The 22,709-nt window shown below is 46.9% G+C and overlaps 1 protein-coding gene across 1 annotated transcript in view; it reads left to right on the top strand.

Moving 5' to 3' along the window:
• The first annotated feature begins 1,471 nt into the window (after positions 1-1,471).
• The window catches only part of LOC144495589 (protein THEMIS3-like), a 70,782-nt gene continuing 49,544 nt past the window's right edge, over positions 1,472-22,709 (top strand). Inside the window, exons 1-2 of the mRNA XM_078215728.1 lie at positions 1,472-1,567; positions 2,119-2,256. Of these exons, the coding sequence (XP_078071854.1) occupies positions 1,531-1,567; positions 2,119-2,256 (175 nt within the window). The 5' untranslated portion in view covers positions 1,472-1,530. The remainder of the gene's footprint in view (positions 1,568-2,118; positions 2,257-22,709) is intronic.

The following is a 22,709-nucleotide window of genomic DNA, read 5'->3' as shown; positions in this document are numbered from 1 at the left end:
AACTATTGTTAATGTGGGCAACTCATGACACAGGCAACCTGACTGCGTTGCACAAAATGTTAGATAAAAGAGGTAATGAAATGCATTTACACCTGAACCCTACAATCCACAGGTCCCACATTTTTCCCACACATAATGTCCTGTATTAAGTTAGCTGGCGTTAGCTAGCTTGGCAATTCAGTTCCGTCTCAGCACTGATGAGTTGGGAAATTAAATAACATCAGTCAGGTTTGTTGTAGTTTCTCTTCCCTCACCTAATGGTGCACAAGGCAGACTTTCATCTGTTCCCATAGCAAGGTTTTTTTTGCCAGGAACAGGTCACTAGCCTGTCTCCAGAGGCTTTTGGTTTGAGAGACACCTCTCCACATCAAGGGTGGCTGACCACGAGTCTCTCCCACTCTTTACGCCAGCCATTGGTATGTTTGGAAAGACTTGCAGGTTGACACTCAACCTGTTAATTGCAACATTTAAGACATTTGGACAGGTACATCGATAGGAAAGGTTTAAAGGGATATGGGCCAAACACAGGCTAATGAGACTAGTTCAATTTAGGTCTGCATGGATGAGTTGGGCCGAAGGGCCTGTTTCCATGAAGTATATCTCTATGACTCTGGTTGGTCATATTAACCATCAAGTCCTGGGGTGGGTTTCGAACCCAGAGCTTCTGGCTCAGAGGCAAGGACACTACCCACTGTGCCACAAGACCTCCAGTCAGGTTTGCAAAGAGTTTGGGTTATGCAGATAAGGAGAAATAGTTTCAAGATATCAAGATAGCCAAGTTCTGCACACATGAGGACGACCTAAACTGGGATGTTGGATTCATGTCACATTATCAGTAACCCCCACAGCTTGTCTCCTGGACTTGCAGGCTATCCTGTCTGGAGACAATACACATCTCTTTAACCTGTGCTTAATGCTCCTCCCACCCACATTGTCTGTATCTTTAAGATCTGGTTGGCTGTAGGGATTCGCATTCTAATCAGTATTCTGTAACTTGATTTTGTGTCTCTGTGCCCTGTTTGAGAGCACATTTCCACTCCATCTGACGAAGGAGCAGCGCTCCGAAAGCTAATGGTGTTTGCTACCAAATAAACCTGTTGGACTTTAACCTGGTGTTGTTAAAACTGTTACTGTGTTCACCCCAGTCCAACGCCGGCATCTCCACATCATAATATTACAGGACAGGGATGGGGGGATATACATTTTGAAATATTATCCCAGATTTTGGACTGTCGGGTTTTTAGTTCCTGTGATTATAACGTGGACATTATCCTTCAAAGGGAATCCCTTTCATCCTCTCTGCTGTCTGTGCTGCTTTGCCTTTCCCTGGGTGGGGGGGGGGGGGGGGATCCCTCCTCCGATCCCTCCTCCGGTGGGGAGGAGGGATCAGACACAGACTAGCAGCGCCCCCGCCCCACCCCCAAGGGCAGACACGTCACTCCCCTTCTCCATTCCCCCCACCCCCCCAGGGAAAGGCAGAGCAAGGCCAGGAACGTGCAGGAGGCTGTTGACGGACTGCAGATCGGAAGGATGGTGGAGGGAGACCAGCGATCAAGCTCGGTCGAGGGTGTGCCTCCCAGGGGGGTCCGATCGGTGGGGGGGGGGGCTGCCGGGGTGGTTCGCGGGGGTGGGGGGATCCGCGAAGGATGGTCGGCGGGGGGGATTGGCTTCGGCAGTTCCCCTGCTGAATTAGAGTCCCATTCGGACTTTTATTTAGCAGGTCGTTTAATGCGCGGACGCGAAATGGGCCGCAACCTGGTAAAGTCAGATTCGTTGGTAACGTTGGGCGCGAGCTTCATTAAGTCGATTTAATTGCGTGCAAATGCATTTAAATCGTCGCGCCGGCCGATTCGGGCGCGCGCCAGACCCGCGCCCGGATCGGGGCTCGGTAAAGACACGATCTGCCATGAGTCGGGTGCAGATCGCGTTTTAGGCCCGACACCCAACTTTACCGCGATTTCGCACCCGTTATCGGGCGTGAAATTTTGGTAAAATCGGGCCCATTGTTGCACAGTTTGAATGGACAAATTAATATAGATTATTTCTTTCATAAATCAATCAGTCTGAACTTTACCTGACTATTGTTTTTTTCCCTCCCCTTAATTTGTTTTTGTACAGGAACCTTGTACAATTTCTCCTTTTCTCCAGGAGATGTTATTAGGATCATAGATTTAATTCCAACGGAACTCAAAGCTGTGGTGCTGGGAAGAGGCCGATTGAGGGAGACAATTTTGGATGTGCCACTTTTCTATAAAGGTGAGCAGTTTGCTTGACGTTTGTTTGAAATGATTACAGTTTCTTCATTCTTAATTGTGCTGAAGCAGTCTTTCAATGACATGCCCCTATTGTGGGTAGAATTAAGTAATAACAGCTGATGAGTCCACGATGGCACAGTGGTGAGCACTGTTGCCTCACAGCCCCAGGGACCCAGGTTCGATTCCCGGCTTGGGTCACTGTCTGTGTGCAGTTTGCACATTCTCCCCATGTCTGCGTGGGTTTTCTCCGGGTGCTCTGGTTTCCTTCCACAGTCTGAAAGATGTGCAGGTTCGGTTAATTGACCATGCTATATTCTCCCTCAGTGTGCTGGTTAGGTGCATTGACCCGAACAGGCGCCACAGTGTGGTGATTAGGGGAATTTCACAGTAACTTCATTGCAATGTTAATGTAAGCCTTACCTATGACTAATAAACTTTAACAAACAGGCACCAGAGTGTGGTGACTGGGGGATTTTCACAGCAACTTCATTGCAGTGTTAATGTAAGTCTGCTTGTGACTAATAAATAGACTTTACTGTAAAAAGAATCACACACTGTTCACCTACTAACTAAATCCTCCAGTGAAAGGTCTCATCAACTCGTTACAGCTTTTCCCCTTCAGAGCTTCCTATGTCATTTTAATGTCTTCTGTCACGCACAGGATTCGACACTTGCCAGTTCTTTTTATATGTCCCATTTATGATCAAGTCGCATCGCATTGTGAGCTTGATAGGATAAGCCATGCTCATTGCACGCTCTGGGTTCATGTCAGCGTGATACTGCACTCTACAAGGGGTGATCTCCATGCCTGTATCGATTCAGGGGGGCATTACACACTCGAATTGAAATTGGTCTCGGGAGCCTGTTTTATTTTTATTTGTAGTGCCTTCAAAAAAGTAGCCTGGAAAAATATATCCACTCCTTCCATCATTGTCTTTTTCTGGAGCTTTACCCAATTATATTTGTATGTGGTTAGTTTACGCTCTATGGATCCCAGCCTCAAATTGGTTCATAGGTGCCTTAAGAAAGTAGGAAAGCTTCGGCAGACGGTTCATCGGTAGATAGATGTGTCACCTCTGAGTTTCCAAAGTTGACAAATGAAGCTATGTTTAGATAGTCATCGCAGAGAGAAAACTTCATTTTGAGACACATCAATTCCCATATAAAGCTGCCAAATAGCAGAAGGAAGAAAGCACTGGTTCTCTCTCCTGGATATATCTCCATCGCCCTGGCAACTTCAGTATTGCTCTTGTTTGCAACCTTATGAAGGGTTGATCATCAAACCGATGGTTGGTGCTGTCTTCTCAATTAATCCTTATGGACTCCTATGTAACTAGCTTGATGGATTGAACCGTCCAAAAACATGTCAGCCAATCTCTCAACACTGTGCTTATTTGGTCCAAAGGCAGGCACGCAACTGGTGGTTCTTGCTGCAGGAATGTAATAAGTGTGAAGGCTTTGCTCCTCCTTTGTGAAGAGGGTGGGTTGACATCTGCCATCAATGTTAACGATGAGGGATGGTGGGCTGAATCTTGCCTCCTATTGTGTATGTGAGATCGAAGCAATGTTGGATCCCTCACCTTACCCCCAGCTTTGGTTAATGATAAACCGTATTGTGCAGTATCAGGAGGTAAATGGAGACATTGGCCAGGATTTCATGTTGCTCAGGTGGGTGTGCCCCCGACCCAGAAGTGCATGAAACCAGGTGAGATGTTGTCAAGCATGAGTCCTGATGCCCTCGCACGCTTGCGCAATATTTTGGTCGCCGGGCGAGCGGAATCGCACACATCGACAATCAAGCAGGAAATCTAGTTTATTAAGGGGCAAATTGAACGCTATTTGGCCCGCCTACTTTTACGGTTATCGGGCAGGCCGATTGGCCAGGTGACATTTACATTTTAGCTGCAACCTGGATCCAAGGCGGCACGTAGCACAGTGGTTAGCACTGCTGCTTCACAGCTCCAGGGTCCCGGGTTCGATTCCCGGCTCGGGTCACTGTCTGTGTGGAGTTTGCACATTCTCCTCATGTCCGCGTGGGTTTCCTCCGGGTGCTCCGGTTTCCTCCCACAGTCCAAAAATGTGCGGGTGAGGTTGATTGGCCAGGTTAAAAATTGCCCCTTAGTGTTCTGAGATGCGTAAGTTAGAGGGATTAGCGGGTAAAATATGTGGGGGTAGGGCCTGGGTGGGATTGTGGTCGGTGCAGACTCGATGGGCCGAATGGCCTCCTTCTGCAATGTGGGGATTCTATGATGAAATTTCTGGGCTTAAATAAAATTGAAAAGACATCCGGGGACTGAGCTGGTGCTTGGACATGCGGCCTAACACTCTTTGCAGGGTTCCTCAGTTGCAATTTCTTATTTGAACAGGTCTGCAGCACCCGGGACAACTCTGCAGTGGCTGCCCACCTGAGGGAGTACATCAGAAAGGCCAGCCCACACTCTCCCTTTTCTCAGTGCCCACCCTCTTCCTGCCCTCTCCGGCAGCATTGAGCCTTACCCAGTGCCCGTTTCTCCCTGCCTGCTTGTTAATTGGCCAGCTGGTGTGTAAACGCCACCTGGGGCGGATCACGGCTGGGAGTGTGTCTCGTGTCAGCTTCCAGACCCGCTGAGTGTGCGCGCGCCCGACAGGCTTAAAATTCCGGCTATTTTATCATTTGCGCGAGGTTTCGCAAATGTTATAATATATTATAATTATATATATAATTATAAATATGTAATATGATATTATATATTATAATATATATTTGCTTCATCAATTTGTCAAATTAGCAACATAATTTAATGTCCAGATCGCAAAATCCACCACTTCCTCCACTCTCTTAGCCTTTTTATTATTCAGCTGTAAGACATGTGCATCGCTGGCTGGGCCAGCATTCATTGCCCATCCCTAGTCGCCCTTGGACTGAGTGGCTTGCTAGGCCATTTCAGAGGGCAGTTGAGAATCAACCACATTGCTGTGGCTCTGGAGTCACATGTGGGCCAGACCAGGGAAGGACGGCAGATTTCCTTCCCTAAAGGACATTAGTGAACCAATTTCCGACAATCAACAATAGTTTTATGGTCATCAGTAGATTTTTAATTCCAGATATTTTTTATTGAATTCAAATTCCACCACCTGCCGTGGCGAGATTCGAACCCAAGTCCCCAAAACTTTAGCTGAGTTTCTGGACTAAGAGTCTAGCAATAATACCACCAGGCAATCACCTCCCCACTAGAGGGTAAGTGGCCTACGAAATAACTGCTCGAGCTCCCTTGTTTTTGAGGATAATACAAGGTTCCTTGCTTTGCACTCACAGAAACTAAAATTACCAGACAGTGACGGTGCCCTCGAGAGGAATTTAATCCCCACATCTGATTTTACTCCGTGTCCCAGTAAGCTATAACAAAGAACCTTAATCTACTATAATATAGATAGTGAACATATTATTTTGAGTGAACAAGCATGCAATGACGTCACAATGATTATGCTGGAATCATTTCCCAAACATCAGCTTGAAATTAGGCCCTTCTGGTTTTAGCGCATACTTAATGTGTTCACGTGAAATCATTGATCTGCCATTTGAACAGAAGTGTTAGCCAATTTATTTTAAATGAGCCGACATCTCCATTAAACTAGAACATAAAGGATTTTCGCAGAGACGTGTTCATAGAACATAGAACATAGAACATTACAGCGCAGAACAGGCCCTTCGGCCCACGATGTTGCACCGACCAGTTAAAAAAAAACTGTGACCCTCCAACCTAAACCAATTTCTTTTCGTCCATGAACCTATCTACGGATCTCTTAAACGCCCCCAAACTAGGCGCATTTACTACTGATGCTGGCAGGGCATTCCAATCCCTCACCACCCTCTGGGTAAAGAACCTACCCCTGACATCGGTTCTATAACTACCCCCCCTCAATTTAAAGCCATGCCCCCTCGTGCTGGATTTCTCCATCAGAGGAAAAAGGCTATCACTATCCACCCTATCTAAACCTCTAATCATCTTATATGTTTCAATAAGATCCCCTCTTAGCCGCCGCCTTTCCAGCGAAAACAATCCCAAATCCCTCAGCCTCTCCTCATAGGATCTCCCCTCCATACCAGGCAACATCCTGGTAAACCTCCTCTGCACCCTCTCCAAAGCCTCCACATCCTTCCTGTAATGTGGGGACCAGAACTGCACACAGTACTCCAAGTGCGGCCGCACCAGAGTTGTGTACAGTTGCAACATAACGCTACGACTCGGGTACTATTGCACAAACTTCTTTTCACAACACGTAACTTAGCTGAATAGAAGTGACAGCCAGCTGGCATTCACCTCGGCTGTCACCGTCAGCACAATACAGACAGAAATTAAACCATTAGGATTCAAATAGCAGCTATAAAGCACTCAGGGTTCGCGCTGCCAGTTCACCAAGTCACCTCATACAATCAATCAGTTAGTACTTCATATCGGCACATTACTGACTATCAGCTTCAATCTTAATGTTCTAAGATTGGGACACGCACACCCGGTCCCGGCTTGGACTTTATTGTGTCCCCTGAGTCCTCTCTGCTGCCCCCAGTGCACAATGTGGAGGGGTGCTAGCTGACTGAGGGCTCGGCTCCAGAATCCCCCTCACAGGTGAAGGTGCTTATGTGGAGCTGTAGTCAATGGTGCGGGCGTGACCTCATGGAATCCCGACAGCGCAGAAGGAGGCCATTCGGCCCATCGAGTCTGCACCGACCACAATCCCACCCAGGCCCTACCCCCACATATTTACCCGCTAATCCCTCTCACTTACGCATCTTAGGACTCAAAGGGGCAATTTTTAACCTGGCCAATCAACCTAACCCGCACATCTTTGGACTGTGGGAGGAAACTGGAGCACCCGGAGGAAACCCACGCAGACACGAGGAGAATGTGCAAACTCCACACAGACAGTGACCCGAGCCGGGAATCGAACCCGGGACCCTGGAGCTGTGAAGCAGCAGTGCTAACCACTGTGCTACCGTGCCGCCCTCTCTGCTGCCCCCAGTGCACAATGTGGAGGGGTGCTAGCTGACTGAGGGCTCGCCTCCAGAATCCCCCTCACAGGTGAAGGTGCTTATGTGGAGCTGTCGTCAATGGTGTGGGCGTGACCTCATGGAATCCCGACAGCGCAGAAGGAGGCCATTTGGCCCATCGAGTCTGCACCGACCACAATCCCACCCAGGCCCTATCCCCATAACCCTATGCATTTACCCTAGCTAGTCCCCCTGACACCAAGGGGCAATTTAGCATGGCCAATCCATCCAACCCACACATCTTTGGACTGTGGGAGGAAACCGGAGCACCCGGAGGAAACCCGCGCAGACACGGGGAGAACGTGCAAACTCCGCTCTGACAGTGACCCAAGCCAGAGTGTGGCGACCAGGAGATTTTCACAGTAACTTCATTGCAGTGTTAATGTAATGATGTGGAGATGCCGGCGTTGGACTGGGGTGAACACAGTAAGAAGTCTCACAACACCAGGTTAAAGTCCAACAGGTTTATTTGGAATGCTTTTGGATGAAGGGGCAGCGTTCCGAAAGCTTATGATTCCAAATAAACCTGTTGGACTTTAACCTGGTGTTGTGAGACCTCTTACTGTGTTAATGTGAGCCTACTTGTGACACTAATAAAAATAAACTAAAATAAACACACAGCTCGCGATGTCCGCTGCATCAAGCACTTGTTATTCAGTGAGTTGGGCATACTTCCCTTTTAACTATATTTACAATACCGCCAACACTCAGTTTAAAGGATCAGAGGAGATTTAATTGAGGGATACAAAAGAGGAAAGATATCAGTTACCCGAGGAACTGGAGAAACTGGAGTTGTTCCCCTCAGGGCAAAGGAAGTGAAGGGGATATTGAATAGAGATGTTTAAAACCAGGAAGATCTTGATGGAGTAAATAAGAAGAATTTGTTTCCCAGGGCAGTAGGGTTGGTAAGAAGGAATGGGCACAGATTTAAGGTAATTGGCAAAAGGATCAGACATCAAGAGAAAAGTACGCAGCAAGTTGTTAGGATCTGGAAGGTGTTAGCTGAAAGGGTGTTGGTAGGAGATTCAACAACAAGTTTCAAATTGAAAAAGGATTAATCCTTCAAATGGGAAATATTCTGGAGCTCTGGGGAAGAGCAGGGAAACGGGACTGAGTGTTTGGCTCCTTCAAAGGGCCAGCACAGGCACAATGCGTTAAATGGTCTTTCTGATGAGGTCATTGTAACTGGCTGCATTATTTATTGCTATTAATAATTTTGCTATTAAGATATAAAAATTAAACCTTTAATTGTTGATTCGGGAAAACAAGAGGAGAGGTAAAGCATATCGTCAGAGAATACTGCTACTCACTGTCTCTCAGCAAACATACTAGGGAACAGATACAGCAGGCTCCAGCTGAAGGCACACACACACACTCACACACACACTTACATACACACACACACTCACACACACACTTACATACACACACACACTCACACACACACTTACATACACACACACTCACACACACGCTCACACACACACACTGATGCGCAATTAAATCACTCGGGAGGCTAGATTGTACCCGGGAAATAAAGGCTTTTATTACTAACAAGAATGGAGCACATTATATACAATACAATCCCAGACTAAAGGGTCTCCAGGCAGTGCAGTGACCTTTATACTTCCCCAGGTAGGCGGAGCCAACTGGAGTGTACCACAGAACAATATCAACAGGTAGAACAACCCAACCCTAACCCCAACAGTGACAACAGTAACATATCTACAAACACCCATAGTGCTGACCATCCATGGCTCAGCACTCATAGTGGTAACCAACTATGGTTCACCACACACACACACACACACACACACACACATTCACACACGCACACTCACACACACACACATTCACACATGCACACACGCTCACACACACATGCACACTCACACACGCACATATGCACACACACACACTCACACACACATGCACGCTCACACACACACTCACACACACACACGCTCACACACACTCACACACATTCACACACACTCACACACATTCACACACACACACACTCACGCACACTCACGCATACTCACACACACTCACACACACTCACACACTCACGCGCACTCACACACACATTCATACACACTCACACACACAGTCACACACACACACACACACATTCACACACACTCACACACACATTCATACACACTCACACACACAGTCACACACACACACACACACATTCACACACACGCACACACACACGCACGCACACTCACGCACACTCACACACACATGCACATACACGCTCACACACACACATGCTCACACACACACTCCACACTCACATGCACACTCACACACACACTCACATGCTCACACACACACATGCTCACACACACTCACACATTCACACACACACACACTCACACACATTCACACACACACACTCACACTCACACACACACGCACACATCCACTCACACACACATGCACACTCATACACACTCATGCACACTCACACTAACTCAAACACACACTCATACGCTCGCGCACACACACATGCACTCACACACGCACTCACACACGCACTCACACATGCACACAGACACACACACATGCATGTACACACAGACACACACAGACACACACAGACACTCACCACACACACGCACACACACACACACCCATGCTCACACATGAGTCTGCACCGACCACAATCCCACCCAGGCCCTAACCCCATAACCCCATGCATTTACCCTAGCTAGTCCCCCTGATACTAAGGGACAATTTAGCATGGCCAATCCACCTAACCCACACATCTTTGGACTGTGGGAGGAAACCGGAGCACCCGGAGGAAACCCACGCAGATACAGGGAGAACGTGCAGACTCTGCACAGACAGTGACCCTAGCCGGGAATCGAACCCAGGTCCCTGGTGCTGTGAGGCAGCAGTACTAACCACTGTGCCCCATTGCTGGCACCCACTGAATTACCGGTGAGGGGGGTGGGTGGGGTGGAATGTCCCGGAGAGAGTGCTCACTAATGACATGCTAATGTATTCAAATAAGCGTTCTGGAGTCCCATGGTCCCATGTGGTAAACCACTGTTAGCTTATTACCCGAATATGTGACATCCCTGCCGACCCTACCCGAGACTCCTCCCCCCCCCGGTCCAGGTATAAAGGCGACTGCTCCCCACCCCCTGCCTCAGTCTGGACCAGTTCATCGGCATGGGTGTGCTCCAAGTCTTTTGCGAATAAAAGCCTATTTGTTCTTGCATACAAACTAGTCTTTGCTCGATTGATGCTGCTTCACATGGCGTGTTTCACGCCACTCCACCGGCAAGGAGACGATAAGTTCGGTACTTGGAAACTCGCCGGCGCGGACCGCGCTCTCCGGATTTTGAGCACACACCGCTATTCCCGCAGATGGAGAGCGTGGGCTCAGAATCACCCCTATTGCCTAGCCTGCTCTGTCTTCACCGCATTACAGCTACAGTTTCTCAGCCTTATGGAGCCAAATGAGAAATGGCAGTAATGTTGCTACTGTGTACAGAGGGCTGAACAGTCGGCAAACCGGCTGGCATTGCTTCGACACCTTGTCGAATGAGGAACCTGTGTAGTATTGCAGCTTGCAGTCAGATCAGAAGCAGCTTTTGCTAAATTTCAAGTAAAAACGGAAGATGCTGGAAACGCTCACCGACTGGCAGCATCTGCATGAGAAGAAAAACCCACGGTAATGCTACAGGTTGATGACCTTTCAACAGAATTCTTTTATTTATGGTCACAGCATGGCATAAATGAATTTACTATGAAAGCAAATTTATAATAGAAATTCTACGGAAAGGGGGAAAGATCAGGAGTGACCCACTTAGTCCTCTTACTCCTCTTTTAAACAAGTATTTGAAGCTCACTATTCCCACACAAGGGTGGCCCGGTGGCACAGTGGTCAGCACTGCTGCCTCACAGCGCCAGGGACCCTGGTTTGATTCCCAACTCAGGTCACTGTCTGTGCGGAGTCTGCACGTTCTCCCCGTGTCTGCGTGGGTTTCCTCCGGTTTCCTCCCACAGTCAGAAAGATGGGCTGATTAGGTGCATTGGCCATGTTAAATTCTCCCTCAGTGTACCTGAACAGGCGCCGGAGTGTGGCGACTAGGGGATTTTCACATTAACTTCATTGCAGTGTTAATGTAATGATGTGGAGATACCGGCTTTGGACTGGGGTGGGAACAATAAGAAGTCCCACAACACCAGGTTAAAGTCCAACAGGTTTATTTGGAATCACGAGCTTTTGGATGAAGGAGCAGTGGTCCAATTCCAAAATAAACCTTTTGGATTTTAACCTGGTGTTGTGAGACCTCTTATAGTGTTAATATAAGCCTACTTGTGATACTAATAAAAATAAACTAAAATAAGCACACAGCCCGCTATGTCCGCTGCATCAAGCACTTGTTATTCAGTGAGTTGGGCATACTTTCCTTTTAACTACATTTACAATACCGCCAACACTCAGTTTAAAGGATCAGAGGAGATTTAATTGAGGGATACAAAAGAGGAAAGATGTCAGTTACCTGAGGGACTGGAAAAACTTGAGTTGTTCTCCTCAGGGCAAAGGAAGTAAAGGGGATATTGAATAGAGATGTTTAAAACCAGGAAGATCTTGATGGAGTAAATAAGAAGAATTTGTTTCCCAGGGCAGTCGGGTTGGCAAGAAGGAATGGGCACAGATTTAAGGTAATTGGCAAAAGGATCAGACATCAGGAGAAAAATACGCAGCAAGTTGTTCGGATCTGGAAGGTGTTAGCTGAAAGGGTGTTGGTAGGAGATTCAACAACAAGTTTCAAATTGAAAAAAGGATGAATCCTTCAAATGGGAAATATTCTGGAGCTCTGGGGAAGAGCAGGGAAACGGGACTGAGTGATTGGCTCCTTCAAAGGGCCAGCAGAGGCACATTGGGCCCGATTTTACCATTTTGATACTAGGTGCCGAATCTGGGCGTAGTACAGATCCGACCTCGAAATCCGCTTTCCAGCGCGCCCATACGCTTTCAGCCGGCTCCAGTCCGATCCACTCTGTGGGCGGGGCTTAGCGCTGCCGGAACGATCGGAGATCTGAACTGCGCATGCGCAGTTCGAAAACAATTTGAAAAAGCGCGCCCGGGCGCTGGGCTGGGCTGGAGTGCGTGGCTGTGGCGGTTTGTGCCTTCTTTACAGCTAAATGTTTCTGAAAGATTGCTTCCTGCTGTGTATCCTGTGTCCAGCGTACCCAGGAGGAACAATTCGAATACAGCATCAGTAGTTCGCTTTGGAAGGCAGGTCTATGCCAGGCTGTATCCTGTTTTGCTGGTTCGACCTGATGGCTCCACTATCAATATCCGATACAAGGAGCCTAAAAAAATTATTATGATGCCAGTCGATGTTTCCCTTCTGCCAGAAGCTGAAAGGAAAGCAAGAATGTGCAAACGTGTTCCCAAAAGAGCTAGAATGAAAGAGGAGCAATTTGAAGATGAATTTAAAGTTGACAATTAAAGCAAATTCTGGAAGAAAAAGTAGTAGAACATAGAACATAGAACAGTACAGCACAGAACAGGCCCTTCGGCCCACGATGTTGTGCCGAGCTTTGTCTGAAACCAAGATCAAGCTATCCCACTCCCTATCATCCTGGTGTGCTCCATGCGCCTATCCAATAACCGCTTAAATGTTCCTAAAGTGTCTGACTCCACTATCACTGCAAGCAGTCCATTCCACACCCCAACCACTCTCTGCGTAAAGAACCTACCTCTGATATCCTTCCTATATCTCCCACCATGAACCCTATAGTTATGCCCCCTTGTAATAGCTCCATCCACCCGAGGAAATAGTCTTTGAACGTTCACTCTATCTATCCCCTTCATCATTTTATAAACCTCTATTAAGTCTCCCCTCAGCCTCCTCCGCTCCAGAGAGAACAGCCCTAGCTCCCTCAACCTTTCCTCATAAGACCTACCCTCCAAACCAGGCAGCATCCTGGTAAATCTCCTCTGCACTCTTTCCAGCGCTTCCACACCCTTCTTATAGTGAGGTGACCAGAACTGCACACAATATTCCAAATGTGGTCTCACCAAGGTCCTGTACAGTTGCAGCATAACCCCTCTTCAAAATTTTGTATTTTAGAAACAACCATCACTGGACTGCTTGACTGGTGTTGACATCAGTAGAACTTTGACAAATGCACATATTATTGTGATGCCATTAATAAGTTGTGTTTTTTATTTATGATCTAATCCATTTATTTTATTAAAATGTGTTTCTACAGGAAGGATAGAGGGAATGAAAAAACAGATTCCTGTTTTTATTTCTACTATTACATGGCGTAAATGCAAGGAGAAAATGCTTTGAATGTTAATTAGACAATACCCATTCACATTAATTCTGTGCCTCCTGTTCCTGACTACATTTGTGTGGATTTGACTTGCATATATTTAGTTGTTTGTGTGATGTATCATTAAAACCAGTTGCAGGGGAAAAAAAGCAGAGAGTGGAGAGAGTGGCTCTCTGACACAGATCATCCTCTGAGGGGGGAGGAAGAGGAGGGGGGGGAGATGTATCTCTGGTGGGGGGGGGAGGAGGAGGAGGGGGCAGCTCAGATGTATCTCTGGTTTGGGGGGAGGAGGAGGGAGGCCGGGTCGGATCATCCTCTGGGGGGGGAAGGAGGGAGGCGGGTTGGATGGATCTCTGGGGGGTGGCAGGGGGGTCTGCTGCCACTCTGCGGGCGATCCCTCCTCCCCACCGGAGGAACGCATCCCTCCTCCCGGAGGGGCCGCATGTCCACTCCAGGAGGAGGGATTTGTTCCTCCGGTGGGGAGGAGGGATCACCCACAGAGCGGCAGCGGACACCCCTGCCCCCCTCCCTCCTCACTGATCGCCCGCGGAGTGGCAACAGACCCCCCTGCCCCTCCCAGAGATCCATCCAACCGGCCTCCCTCCTCCTCCCCCTCCCCCCCAGAGGATGCTCTGACCGCCTCCTCCACCTCCCCCCCCCCAGAGGATGCTCTGACCTGCCTCCTCCTCCTCCCCCCCCCCCCAGAGATACATCTGACCCACCTCCCTCCTCCCCCCCCTCCAAGAGGATGACCTGGGTCAGAGAGCCGTTGCAGGCTCTGACCCCGCTCTTCGGAAGCTGCAGCGTCGGCTTCGGATTTTTATTTAGCAGGTCGCTGAAAGCGCGGATCCGGAACGGAACAGAAGAAGGTAAAGTAGGAATTGATGGTAGAGTTGGGCGGGCAGGTAATTAAATCAATTTAAATGTATGCTAATGCATTTAAATCGTCGGGCCGCCCGATTCGGGCGCGGAACGGATCCGCGCCACTTGCGGGTGTCGGTAAAGTCACGATTTGCTCAGACGCGGGTGCAGATCGCGATAAAGGCCTCACACCCGACTTTACCATGATTTTGTGCCCAAAAACAGGCACAAATTGTTGGTAAAATCGGGCCCAATGCGTTAAATGGTCTTTCTGATGAGGTCATTGTAACTGGCTACATTATTTATTGCTATTAATAATTTTGCTATTAAGATATAAAAATTAAACCTTTAATTGTTGATTCGGGAAAACAAGAGAAGAGCTAAAACATATCGTCAGAGAATACTGCTACTCACTGTCTCTCAGCAAACATACCAGGGAACAGATCCACTTATTTCCAAGTGGGAGTAAATCCTGTCTCAAAGAATCCTCTCCAATAATTTCCCTAGCACTGACGTCAAGCTCACCGAGTTTCTCCTCACTAACTGGAGCGCCCGAATCGGACTTTTGTGGAGGATGTCTGTTTCGCGCCGATTCTGGATGGGTGAACGCGGTGGTAAAGGGGGAAGTGACGGCAAGGTTGGGCGTGCAGCCCATTAAGTCAATTTAAATGCACGCAAATTCATTTAAATGGCCGTCGCACCCGTTTCGGGTGCGGTCCTGATCTATTTTCGGGCCTTGGTAAAGGGGGAACTGGCGCGGAGGCGAGCGCGAATCACACTACTCGCCTCACGCCCGACTTTACCAAGTTTTCACGCCCGTAAATGGGCACAACTTGATGGTAAAATAGGGCCGATTTATACACACATATGCACACAAAATACATGTGCACACACAAGCATGTACATATGCACACATGCATATACATATGCACAGACATACATACACATCAGTACACGTACACACTCAATGCACAGTACATACATACACACACAAACACACTTAGCATGTCTGTAGCTTTCACTGCCAACACCATTGGATATTCTCTTTTGCTTTACTGCCAGTAACTAGCTCTCTTTGTTATTCCCACAAACTGTACATAGTTCACTTTTGTGGCAGAATACCAAACTCCACTGGAGTGATTGCCAAGTGGACAGCTACCAACTTCATGACAGAAGATTGAAGCAGTCCAAGACAGAGTGCACTGAGATGAGGTGCGGCAGACCTGATGCAAGTCCCATTTTAGCAGCATCTCTCTTTGGGGCCATCATTTTTAATATTCCCATGTCGAGGTGCAATCTAAATTTAAAAACATGCAGAAATGATCGAAGCATATCACTGTGCAGTACTTCCTTGTGACAATATCTTCTCACACCTGACTGTACTGACACGACCTGTTACTGCACAGGGTCACTGCAAAGTCAAATTTAAAAGTAGGTGGAGCTTTAACTTGCGCTGGTGCGGAGCTTAGATGGCACCATGTTCCTGGTAAACACAGAAAAACTGTAGCGAAGCCAGTGGATGAATGAGTAACTTAATAAGTCATAAGGAAATAGGTATTTGTTAGGCACCCAGCAGCATTCAAGGAAGTATTTCAGCCTTCATGAATTAAAAGGACTCTTTTATTATCTTCTGATTTTCTGCATCTAGGAATCATAGAAGCCCTACAGTTCAGAAGAAGGCCATTCGGCCCATCGAGTCTGCACTGACAACCATCCCACCCAGGCCCTATCCCTGTAACCCCACATATTTACCCCACTAATCCCTCTAACCTAGGCACCCTGGGACACTAAGGGGCAATTTAGGATGGCCAATCAACCTAACCCTTGATTTTTGATTTGATTTGATTGGATTTGATTTATTATTGTCACATGTATTAGTATACAGTGAAAAGTATTGTTTCTTGCGCGCTATACAGTCAAAGCATACCGTTCATAGAGAAGGAAACGAGAGAGTGCAGAATGTAATGTTACAGTCATAGCTAGGGTGCAGAGAAAGATCAACTTAATGCAAGATTCGAAAGTCTGATGGCAGCAGGGAAGAAGCTGTTCGGGAACAGTGACCACAATTCAGTAAACTTTAAGGTTTACTGGATAAAGATCAGTGTAGTCTTCAAGTTAAGGTGCTAAATTGGGGGAAGGCTAATTACAACAATATTAGACAGGAACTGAAGAATGTAGATTGGGGGCAGATGTTTGAGGGCAAATCAACATCTGGCATGTGGGAGGCTTTCAAGTGTAAATTGATAGGGATTCAGGACCGGCACATTCCTGTAAGGATGAAGAATAAGTATGAGTCACTTGGTATGTGGCCCCAACCCGCATATCTTTGGACTGTGGAGGGAAACTGGAGGACTCAGAGGAAACCCACCCAGATACAGGGAGAATGTGCAAACTCCACACAGACAGTCATCCAAGTCAGGAATTGAACCCAGGTCCCTGGAGCTGTGAGGCAGCAGTGCTAACCACTGTGCCACTGTGCCTCATCTCATGCCTCCCATCCTGCGAGTATAATTCTGTAATTGGCACAATCTCCAGTACTTGTCCCAGGTAGCTATGAACCACATATAAGAGTGCGCAGTGAACGTCACCAGACTATTTTTTTGAACAAAGAAGGCATCACAACTGAATCCAACATTGTGTTCTATAGATATAGCTCTTGGGGCTAAAGGGATCAAGGGATATGGGAGGAAAGCGGATTCATTTGTGGGACATGGGCGTCGCTGGCTAGCCAGCATTTATTGCCTATCCCCAATTGCCTGAGGGCATTTGAGAGTCAACCACATTGCTGTGGCTCTGGAGGCACATGTAGGCCAGACCAGGTAAGGGCGGCAGATTTCCTTCCCTAAAGGACATTAGTGAACCAAATGGGTTTTTCCAACAATCGACAATGGTTTCACGGTCATTAGTAGATTCCTAATTCCAGATATTTTTTATTGAGTTCAAATTCAACCAACTGCCGTGGTGGGATTCGAACCCGGATCCCCAGAACCTTAGCATGGTGGAGACACAGTGGAGCACATCATGAGTCACCTTCGATATTGTGATTTCCACCAACATTTTAATCTCTCCTGATGCCTTGGTAACAATTTCATTTCCAATAGAGTTACAGCAATTTTAGCTTCTGATTTACAAGCTGCAGTTTTTCTGGATTTGGCAGCAGTAGAATTTGATTATTAGAATGGACTGGAACTCAGGAAACTATGTGGCTCAGGAGGACACTGTTACTAGATGCAGCATAGTCTGCAGAGACTTGCTTTCATGACATTAGCAACCTCACATCCCAGCCTACAGCAGGCAAATGTTGAAACCTGGCTCGGGTAATTACACCTCACTCAGAAAGCTCCGTGATCATTTTATATTAGTGTCAAGTGTGTCTTTTTCATTGTGCCAAGAATAAAGAATGTCAGCACAGAAGTTGGAGCGTAACCACCTCCATCTCTCAATCAGGCAGGTTACCCACTGTTTTTCACAGCTCTGTGAAGTATTCATCTCCACCTGCCCAGGAAGCCTTATCAACCATACTTTCATCATCATCGAGAATAATTCTGTTTTTAGTACAATAAATAAACCCCACATCATATTGGTTTAACTTTGTTAAAAAGTTGATCGCCTAAGCTCTGTTAAAGCTAATAAAACTCAACAATGACCTGTGGGGATGAGGGGGGATCTCGTTGAAACTTACAGAACACTGAAAGGCCTGGATAGAGTGAACATGGGGAAGATGTTTCCATCAGTGGGAGAGACAAGGATCCGAGGGCACAGCCTCAGAGTAAAGGGATGACCCTTTAGAACCAAGATGAGGAGGAATTTCTTCAGCCTGAGGGTGGAGAATCTATGGAGCTCACTGCCACAGAAGACTGTTGAGGCCAGCTCATTGAGTGTATTTAAGACAGAGATAGATAGCAAGGGGATCAAATATTACGGGGAAAAGGCTGGAGAATGGGGTTGAGAAACTTATCAGCCATGATTGAATGGCGGAGCAGTCTCGATGGGCTGAATGGCCTCATTCTGCTCCTATATCTTATGGGTCAGGAAAAATGGGAGATAGTGAATCTCCTCAAGGTTTATCATATTCTTTACCCTGCTGAATAAATTGAGGCCAAAAGACAATTGCAACAAGCACTTAGATTGGTGTTTTAGAAGTTGTAGAGATAAAAAGATTTTACCAGAGGACAGTTGTGTTGGAGAGAATAGGAGGAGCACCACAAAATATTGTATAGTCTAAAGGTGTGCCATGTGTAAAAACGGAGGGGAAGCACTGGGCTTGAGGGAATTTCAAAGATGCTGTGGGTCAGGTGGAGGATGTGCACACAAGCCATGGAGGGATTTGAAAGCAAGGAAGATAATTTTTTTAATGTGGCATTGCTTGGCTGGGAGCTAGGGTAGGTTCAGTGAGGACATGGGTGGTGGGTGATTGGGACTGGGTAGGGGTTTTGCATGACCTCGCGTTCAGAGAGGGTATTGTGCGGGTGGCTGGTCTGGAGTGTGGTTAAGTAGTCAGGTCTAGTGGAAATAAAAGTTACTTTGAGGGTTTCATTACCAGTTGAACTTAGTGAGTCAGGCGACGTGACAGAGATGGAAACGGGTGAGTTAGAAACATAGAAATTAGAAGCAGGAGTAGGCCATTCGGCCCTTCAAACCTGCTCTACCATTCATATTGATCATGGCTGATCATCAAATTCAATATCCTGATCCCCCCCTTCCCCCTTGATCCCTTTAGCCCCAAGAGTTATATCTAATTTCTTCTTGAAATCAGACGATGTTTTGGCCTCAATTACATTCTGTGGTAGTGAATTTCACACATTCACCACCCTCTGGGTGAAGAAATTTCTCCTCGCCTCAGTTCTAAAAGGTTTACCCCCTTATCCTCAAACTATGACCCCTAGTTCAGGACTCCCCCACCATCGGGAACATTCTTTCTGAATCTACCCTGTTAGAATTTTATAAGTTTCTATGAGATCCCCTCTCACTCTCCTAAACTCCAGTGAATATGATCCTAACCGACTTAGTCTCTCCTCATATGACAGACCTGCCATCCCAGGAATCAGCCTGGTAAACCTTCGCTGCACTCCCTCTATAATGATGGTGTTGATATGTGGTCAGCAACTCATCTCGGGGCTAAACATCTATCATCTACTGATGATGCTGTTTATCTAGCAACAGTGACCCTGCAGCTTTACCTGTGAGCTGGCCCAGTCATTGCTGAGTGAAGCAGCAACCCATCCTTGGAGCACATTTCAAAATGAAATGCAAAAGCAGATTCCAAAAATGTTAAAGCAATATCCGGACGTCAAGACAAGGATTCAACTCTTTTGGTTTGAATCCTCATCACTAAGAGAGCTTTAAACACCAGTCTGGCCGCAGTTTCAACCCTCAAGGAGAAGGAAAGTCAATTGGGAATGTATTCTCCTCAAAGGGGGTGGCACAGTGGCACAGTGGTTAGCACTGCTGCTTCACAGTGCCAGGGACCCGGGTTCGACTCCCTCTTGGGTCACTGTCTGTGTAGAGTTTGCACGTTCTCCCCATGTCTGCGTGCTCCGGTTTTCTCCCACAGTCTGAAAGACCTCTGGTTAGGGTGCATTGACCTGAACAGGTGCCGGACTGAGGCAACTAGGGGAACTTCACAGTAACTTCATTGCAGTGTTAATGTAAGCCTTACTTGTGACTGATAAATAAACTTTAAAAAAACTTTAAACTTTAACATAGCAATTCAGTAATGCATTCTACAAGGGCTTCTACAAGCAGTGGCATAGTGGGTTAGCACTACTGCCTCCAGGACTCCAGGAACCCAGGTTCAGTTCCTTGGTTGACTGTTGGTGTGGTGTCTGCACGTTCTGCGTGGATTTCTTCCCAGAGTCCGAAAGACCTTCAGGTTAGATGAATTGGCCATGCTAAATGGCCCCTTAGTGTCCCAAGATGTCTAGGTTAGATGGATTACCAATGGTAAATGTGTGGGGTTACGGGGATAGGACAGGGGAAAGGGCCTGGGTGAAATATTCTCTCAGAGTGTCAATGCAGACCTGATGGGCCGAATAGCATCTTCTGCACTGTAGGAATTCTATGATTCATAAGGTTGCCTCAAAAACATCTGGAATAATGGGTCCCCTTAAAATAAATAAATCCAATAACTCCACCTCATTAGTAATAACATCAGCATAGTGCAGGGCAAAAGCCATCCAAAATACAAGGGATGCTTTTGTTTTGTTGAATTAAGAAATGTTTTGCTAATTATAATTGTGTTTTTATACTTCAGTCAAAGTTCTCATGCTTTGTTTACCTCTTCAATGGGCTGGTTTTAATGTGTTTCAGTTTATCTTGTATGTTAAGGTTCATGTATTTGTTTGCTGTTCCTGTTTCTGCCCCACACCCCTTTTCCTATTGTTGATAGCTTCCTTGCTTTTTTTCTATTTTTATTTCTTTACAATGCCCTGCATATTAAAACTTCCTTTCGAGAGGTCACAAAACTGTCCCGAGCTTAGCCATGAGCATGTAAAGCTGAGTATGCAGTAAATCGAACTACCTCTCAGTGCTCGCCACCATCTCCCCTTTACATAGCTCGCCCGTTTGCGATTACAGATCTATCTAGGTTCACCTTTAGTCATTAAGACAGCAAATTGCCACTTCTTAATTCATTACATTTCAAAGAACAAAAAAGAACAAAGAAAAGTACGGCACAGGAACAGGCCCTTCGGCCCTCCAGGTCCATGCCGATCATGATGCCCTAACTAAATGAAAAAAGAACCTTCTTGCCCTTACTCGGTCCATATCCCTCTATTCCCTCCCTTTTCATGTACCAAACAGATGCCTCTTAAATGTTGCTAATGTGCCTGCTTCCACTACCTCCTCTGGCAGCACGTTCCAGGCACCCATCACTCTTTGTGTGAAAAACTTCCCCCACGCATCTCCCTTAAATTTTCCCCCTCTCACCTTGAACCTGTGCCCCCTGGTAATTGACACTCCCACCCTGGGAAAAAGCCTCTGACTATCCACCCTGTCTGTGCCTCTCATAATTTTGTAGATCTCTATCAGGTCTCCCCTCAGCCTCCGTCTTTCCAGTAAAAACAAACCCAGTTTATTCAACCTCTCCTCACAGCCGACACCCTCGAGACCAATCACCTGCCTTCCTCGAGAGCAGGTTTCCCAATTCAAATTGAAACCATTAGTTGGATTTAAATTGCTCAGTTGTGCTAAGTCGGAGCAAACAGTTTCAAGGTAAACTTTCTGAGCTTGCACCAGAAGCGAAGTGCTTTGAACAAAGAACAAAGAACAAAGAAAATTACAGCACAGGAACAGGCCCTTCGGCCCTCCAAGCCCGACCATGCTGCCCGACTTAACTAAAACCCCCTACCCTTCCGGGGACCATATCCCTCTATTCCCACCCCATTCATGTACTTGCCCTTTAAAAGTCACTACCATATCCACTTCCACTACCTCCCCCGGCAACGAGCTCCAGGCACCCACTACTCTCTGTGGAAAAGATCTGCCTCGTACATCTCCTTTAAACGTTGCCCCTCGCACCTTAAACCTATGCCCCCTAGTAATTGACTCTTCCACCCTGGGAAAAAGCTTCTGACTATCCACTCTGTCCATGCCTCTCATAATTTTGTAGACTTCTATCAGATCTCCCCTCAACCTCTGTCGCTCCAGTGAGAACAAACCAAGTTTCTTCAACCTCTCCTCATAGCTAATGCCCTCCATACCAGGCAACATCCTGGGAAATCTTTTCTGTACCTTCTCCAAAGCCTCCACACCCTTCTGGTAGTGTGACGACCAGAATATTACAAGTGCGGCCTCACTAAGGTTCTATAAAGCGTCAACATGACTTGCCAATTTTTAAACTCAATACCCCGGCCGATGAAGGCAAGCATGCCGTATGCCTTCTTGACTACCTTCTCCACCTGCATTGCCACTTTCAGTGACCTGTGTACCTGTACACCCAGATCCCTTTGCCTATCAATACTCTTAAGGGTTCTGCCATTTACTGTATATTTCCTATCTGTATTAGACCTTCCAAAATGCATTACCTCACATTTGTCCGGATTAAACTCCATCTGCCATCTCTCCGCCAAGTCTCCAACTGATCTATATCCTGCTGTATCCTCTGATGGTCCTCATCGCTATCCGCAAATCCATCAACCTTTGTGTCGTCCGCAAACTTACTAACCAATCCAGTTACATTTTCCTCCAAATCATTTATATATATTACAAACAGCAAAGGTCCCAGCACTGATCCCTGAGGAACACCA

The sequence above is a fragment of the Mustelus asterias genome, chromosome 7 (genome assembly GCF_964213995.1).
Source record: "Mustelus asterias chromosome 7, sMusAst1.hap1.1, whole genome shotgun sequence".
Lineage (NCBI taxonomy): Eukaryota > Metazoa > Chordata > Chondrichthyes > Carcharhiniformes > Triakidae > Mustelus > Mustelus asterias.
Note: the sequence above shows the minus strand (reverse complement) of the source record. Positions and strands in the feature narration are given on the sequence as shown.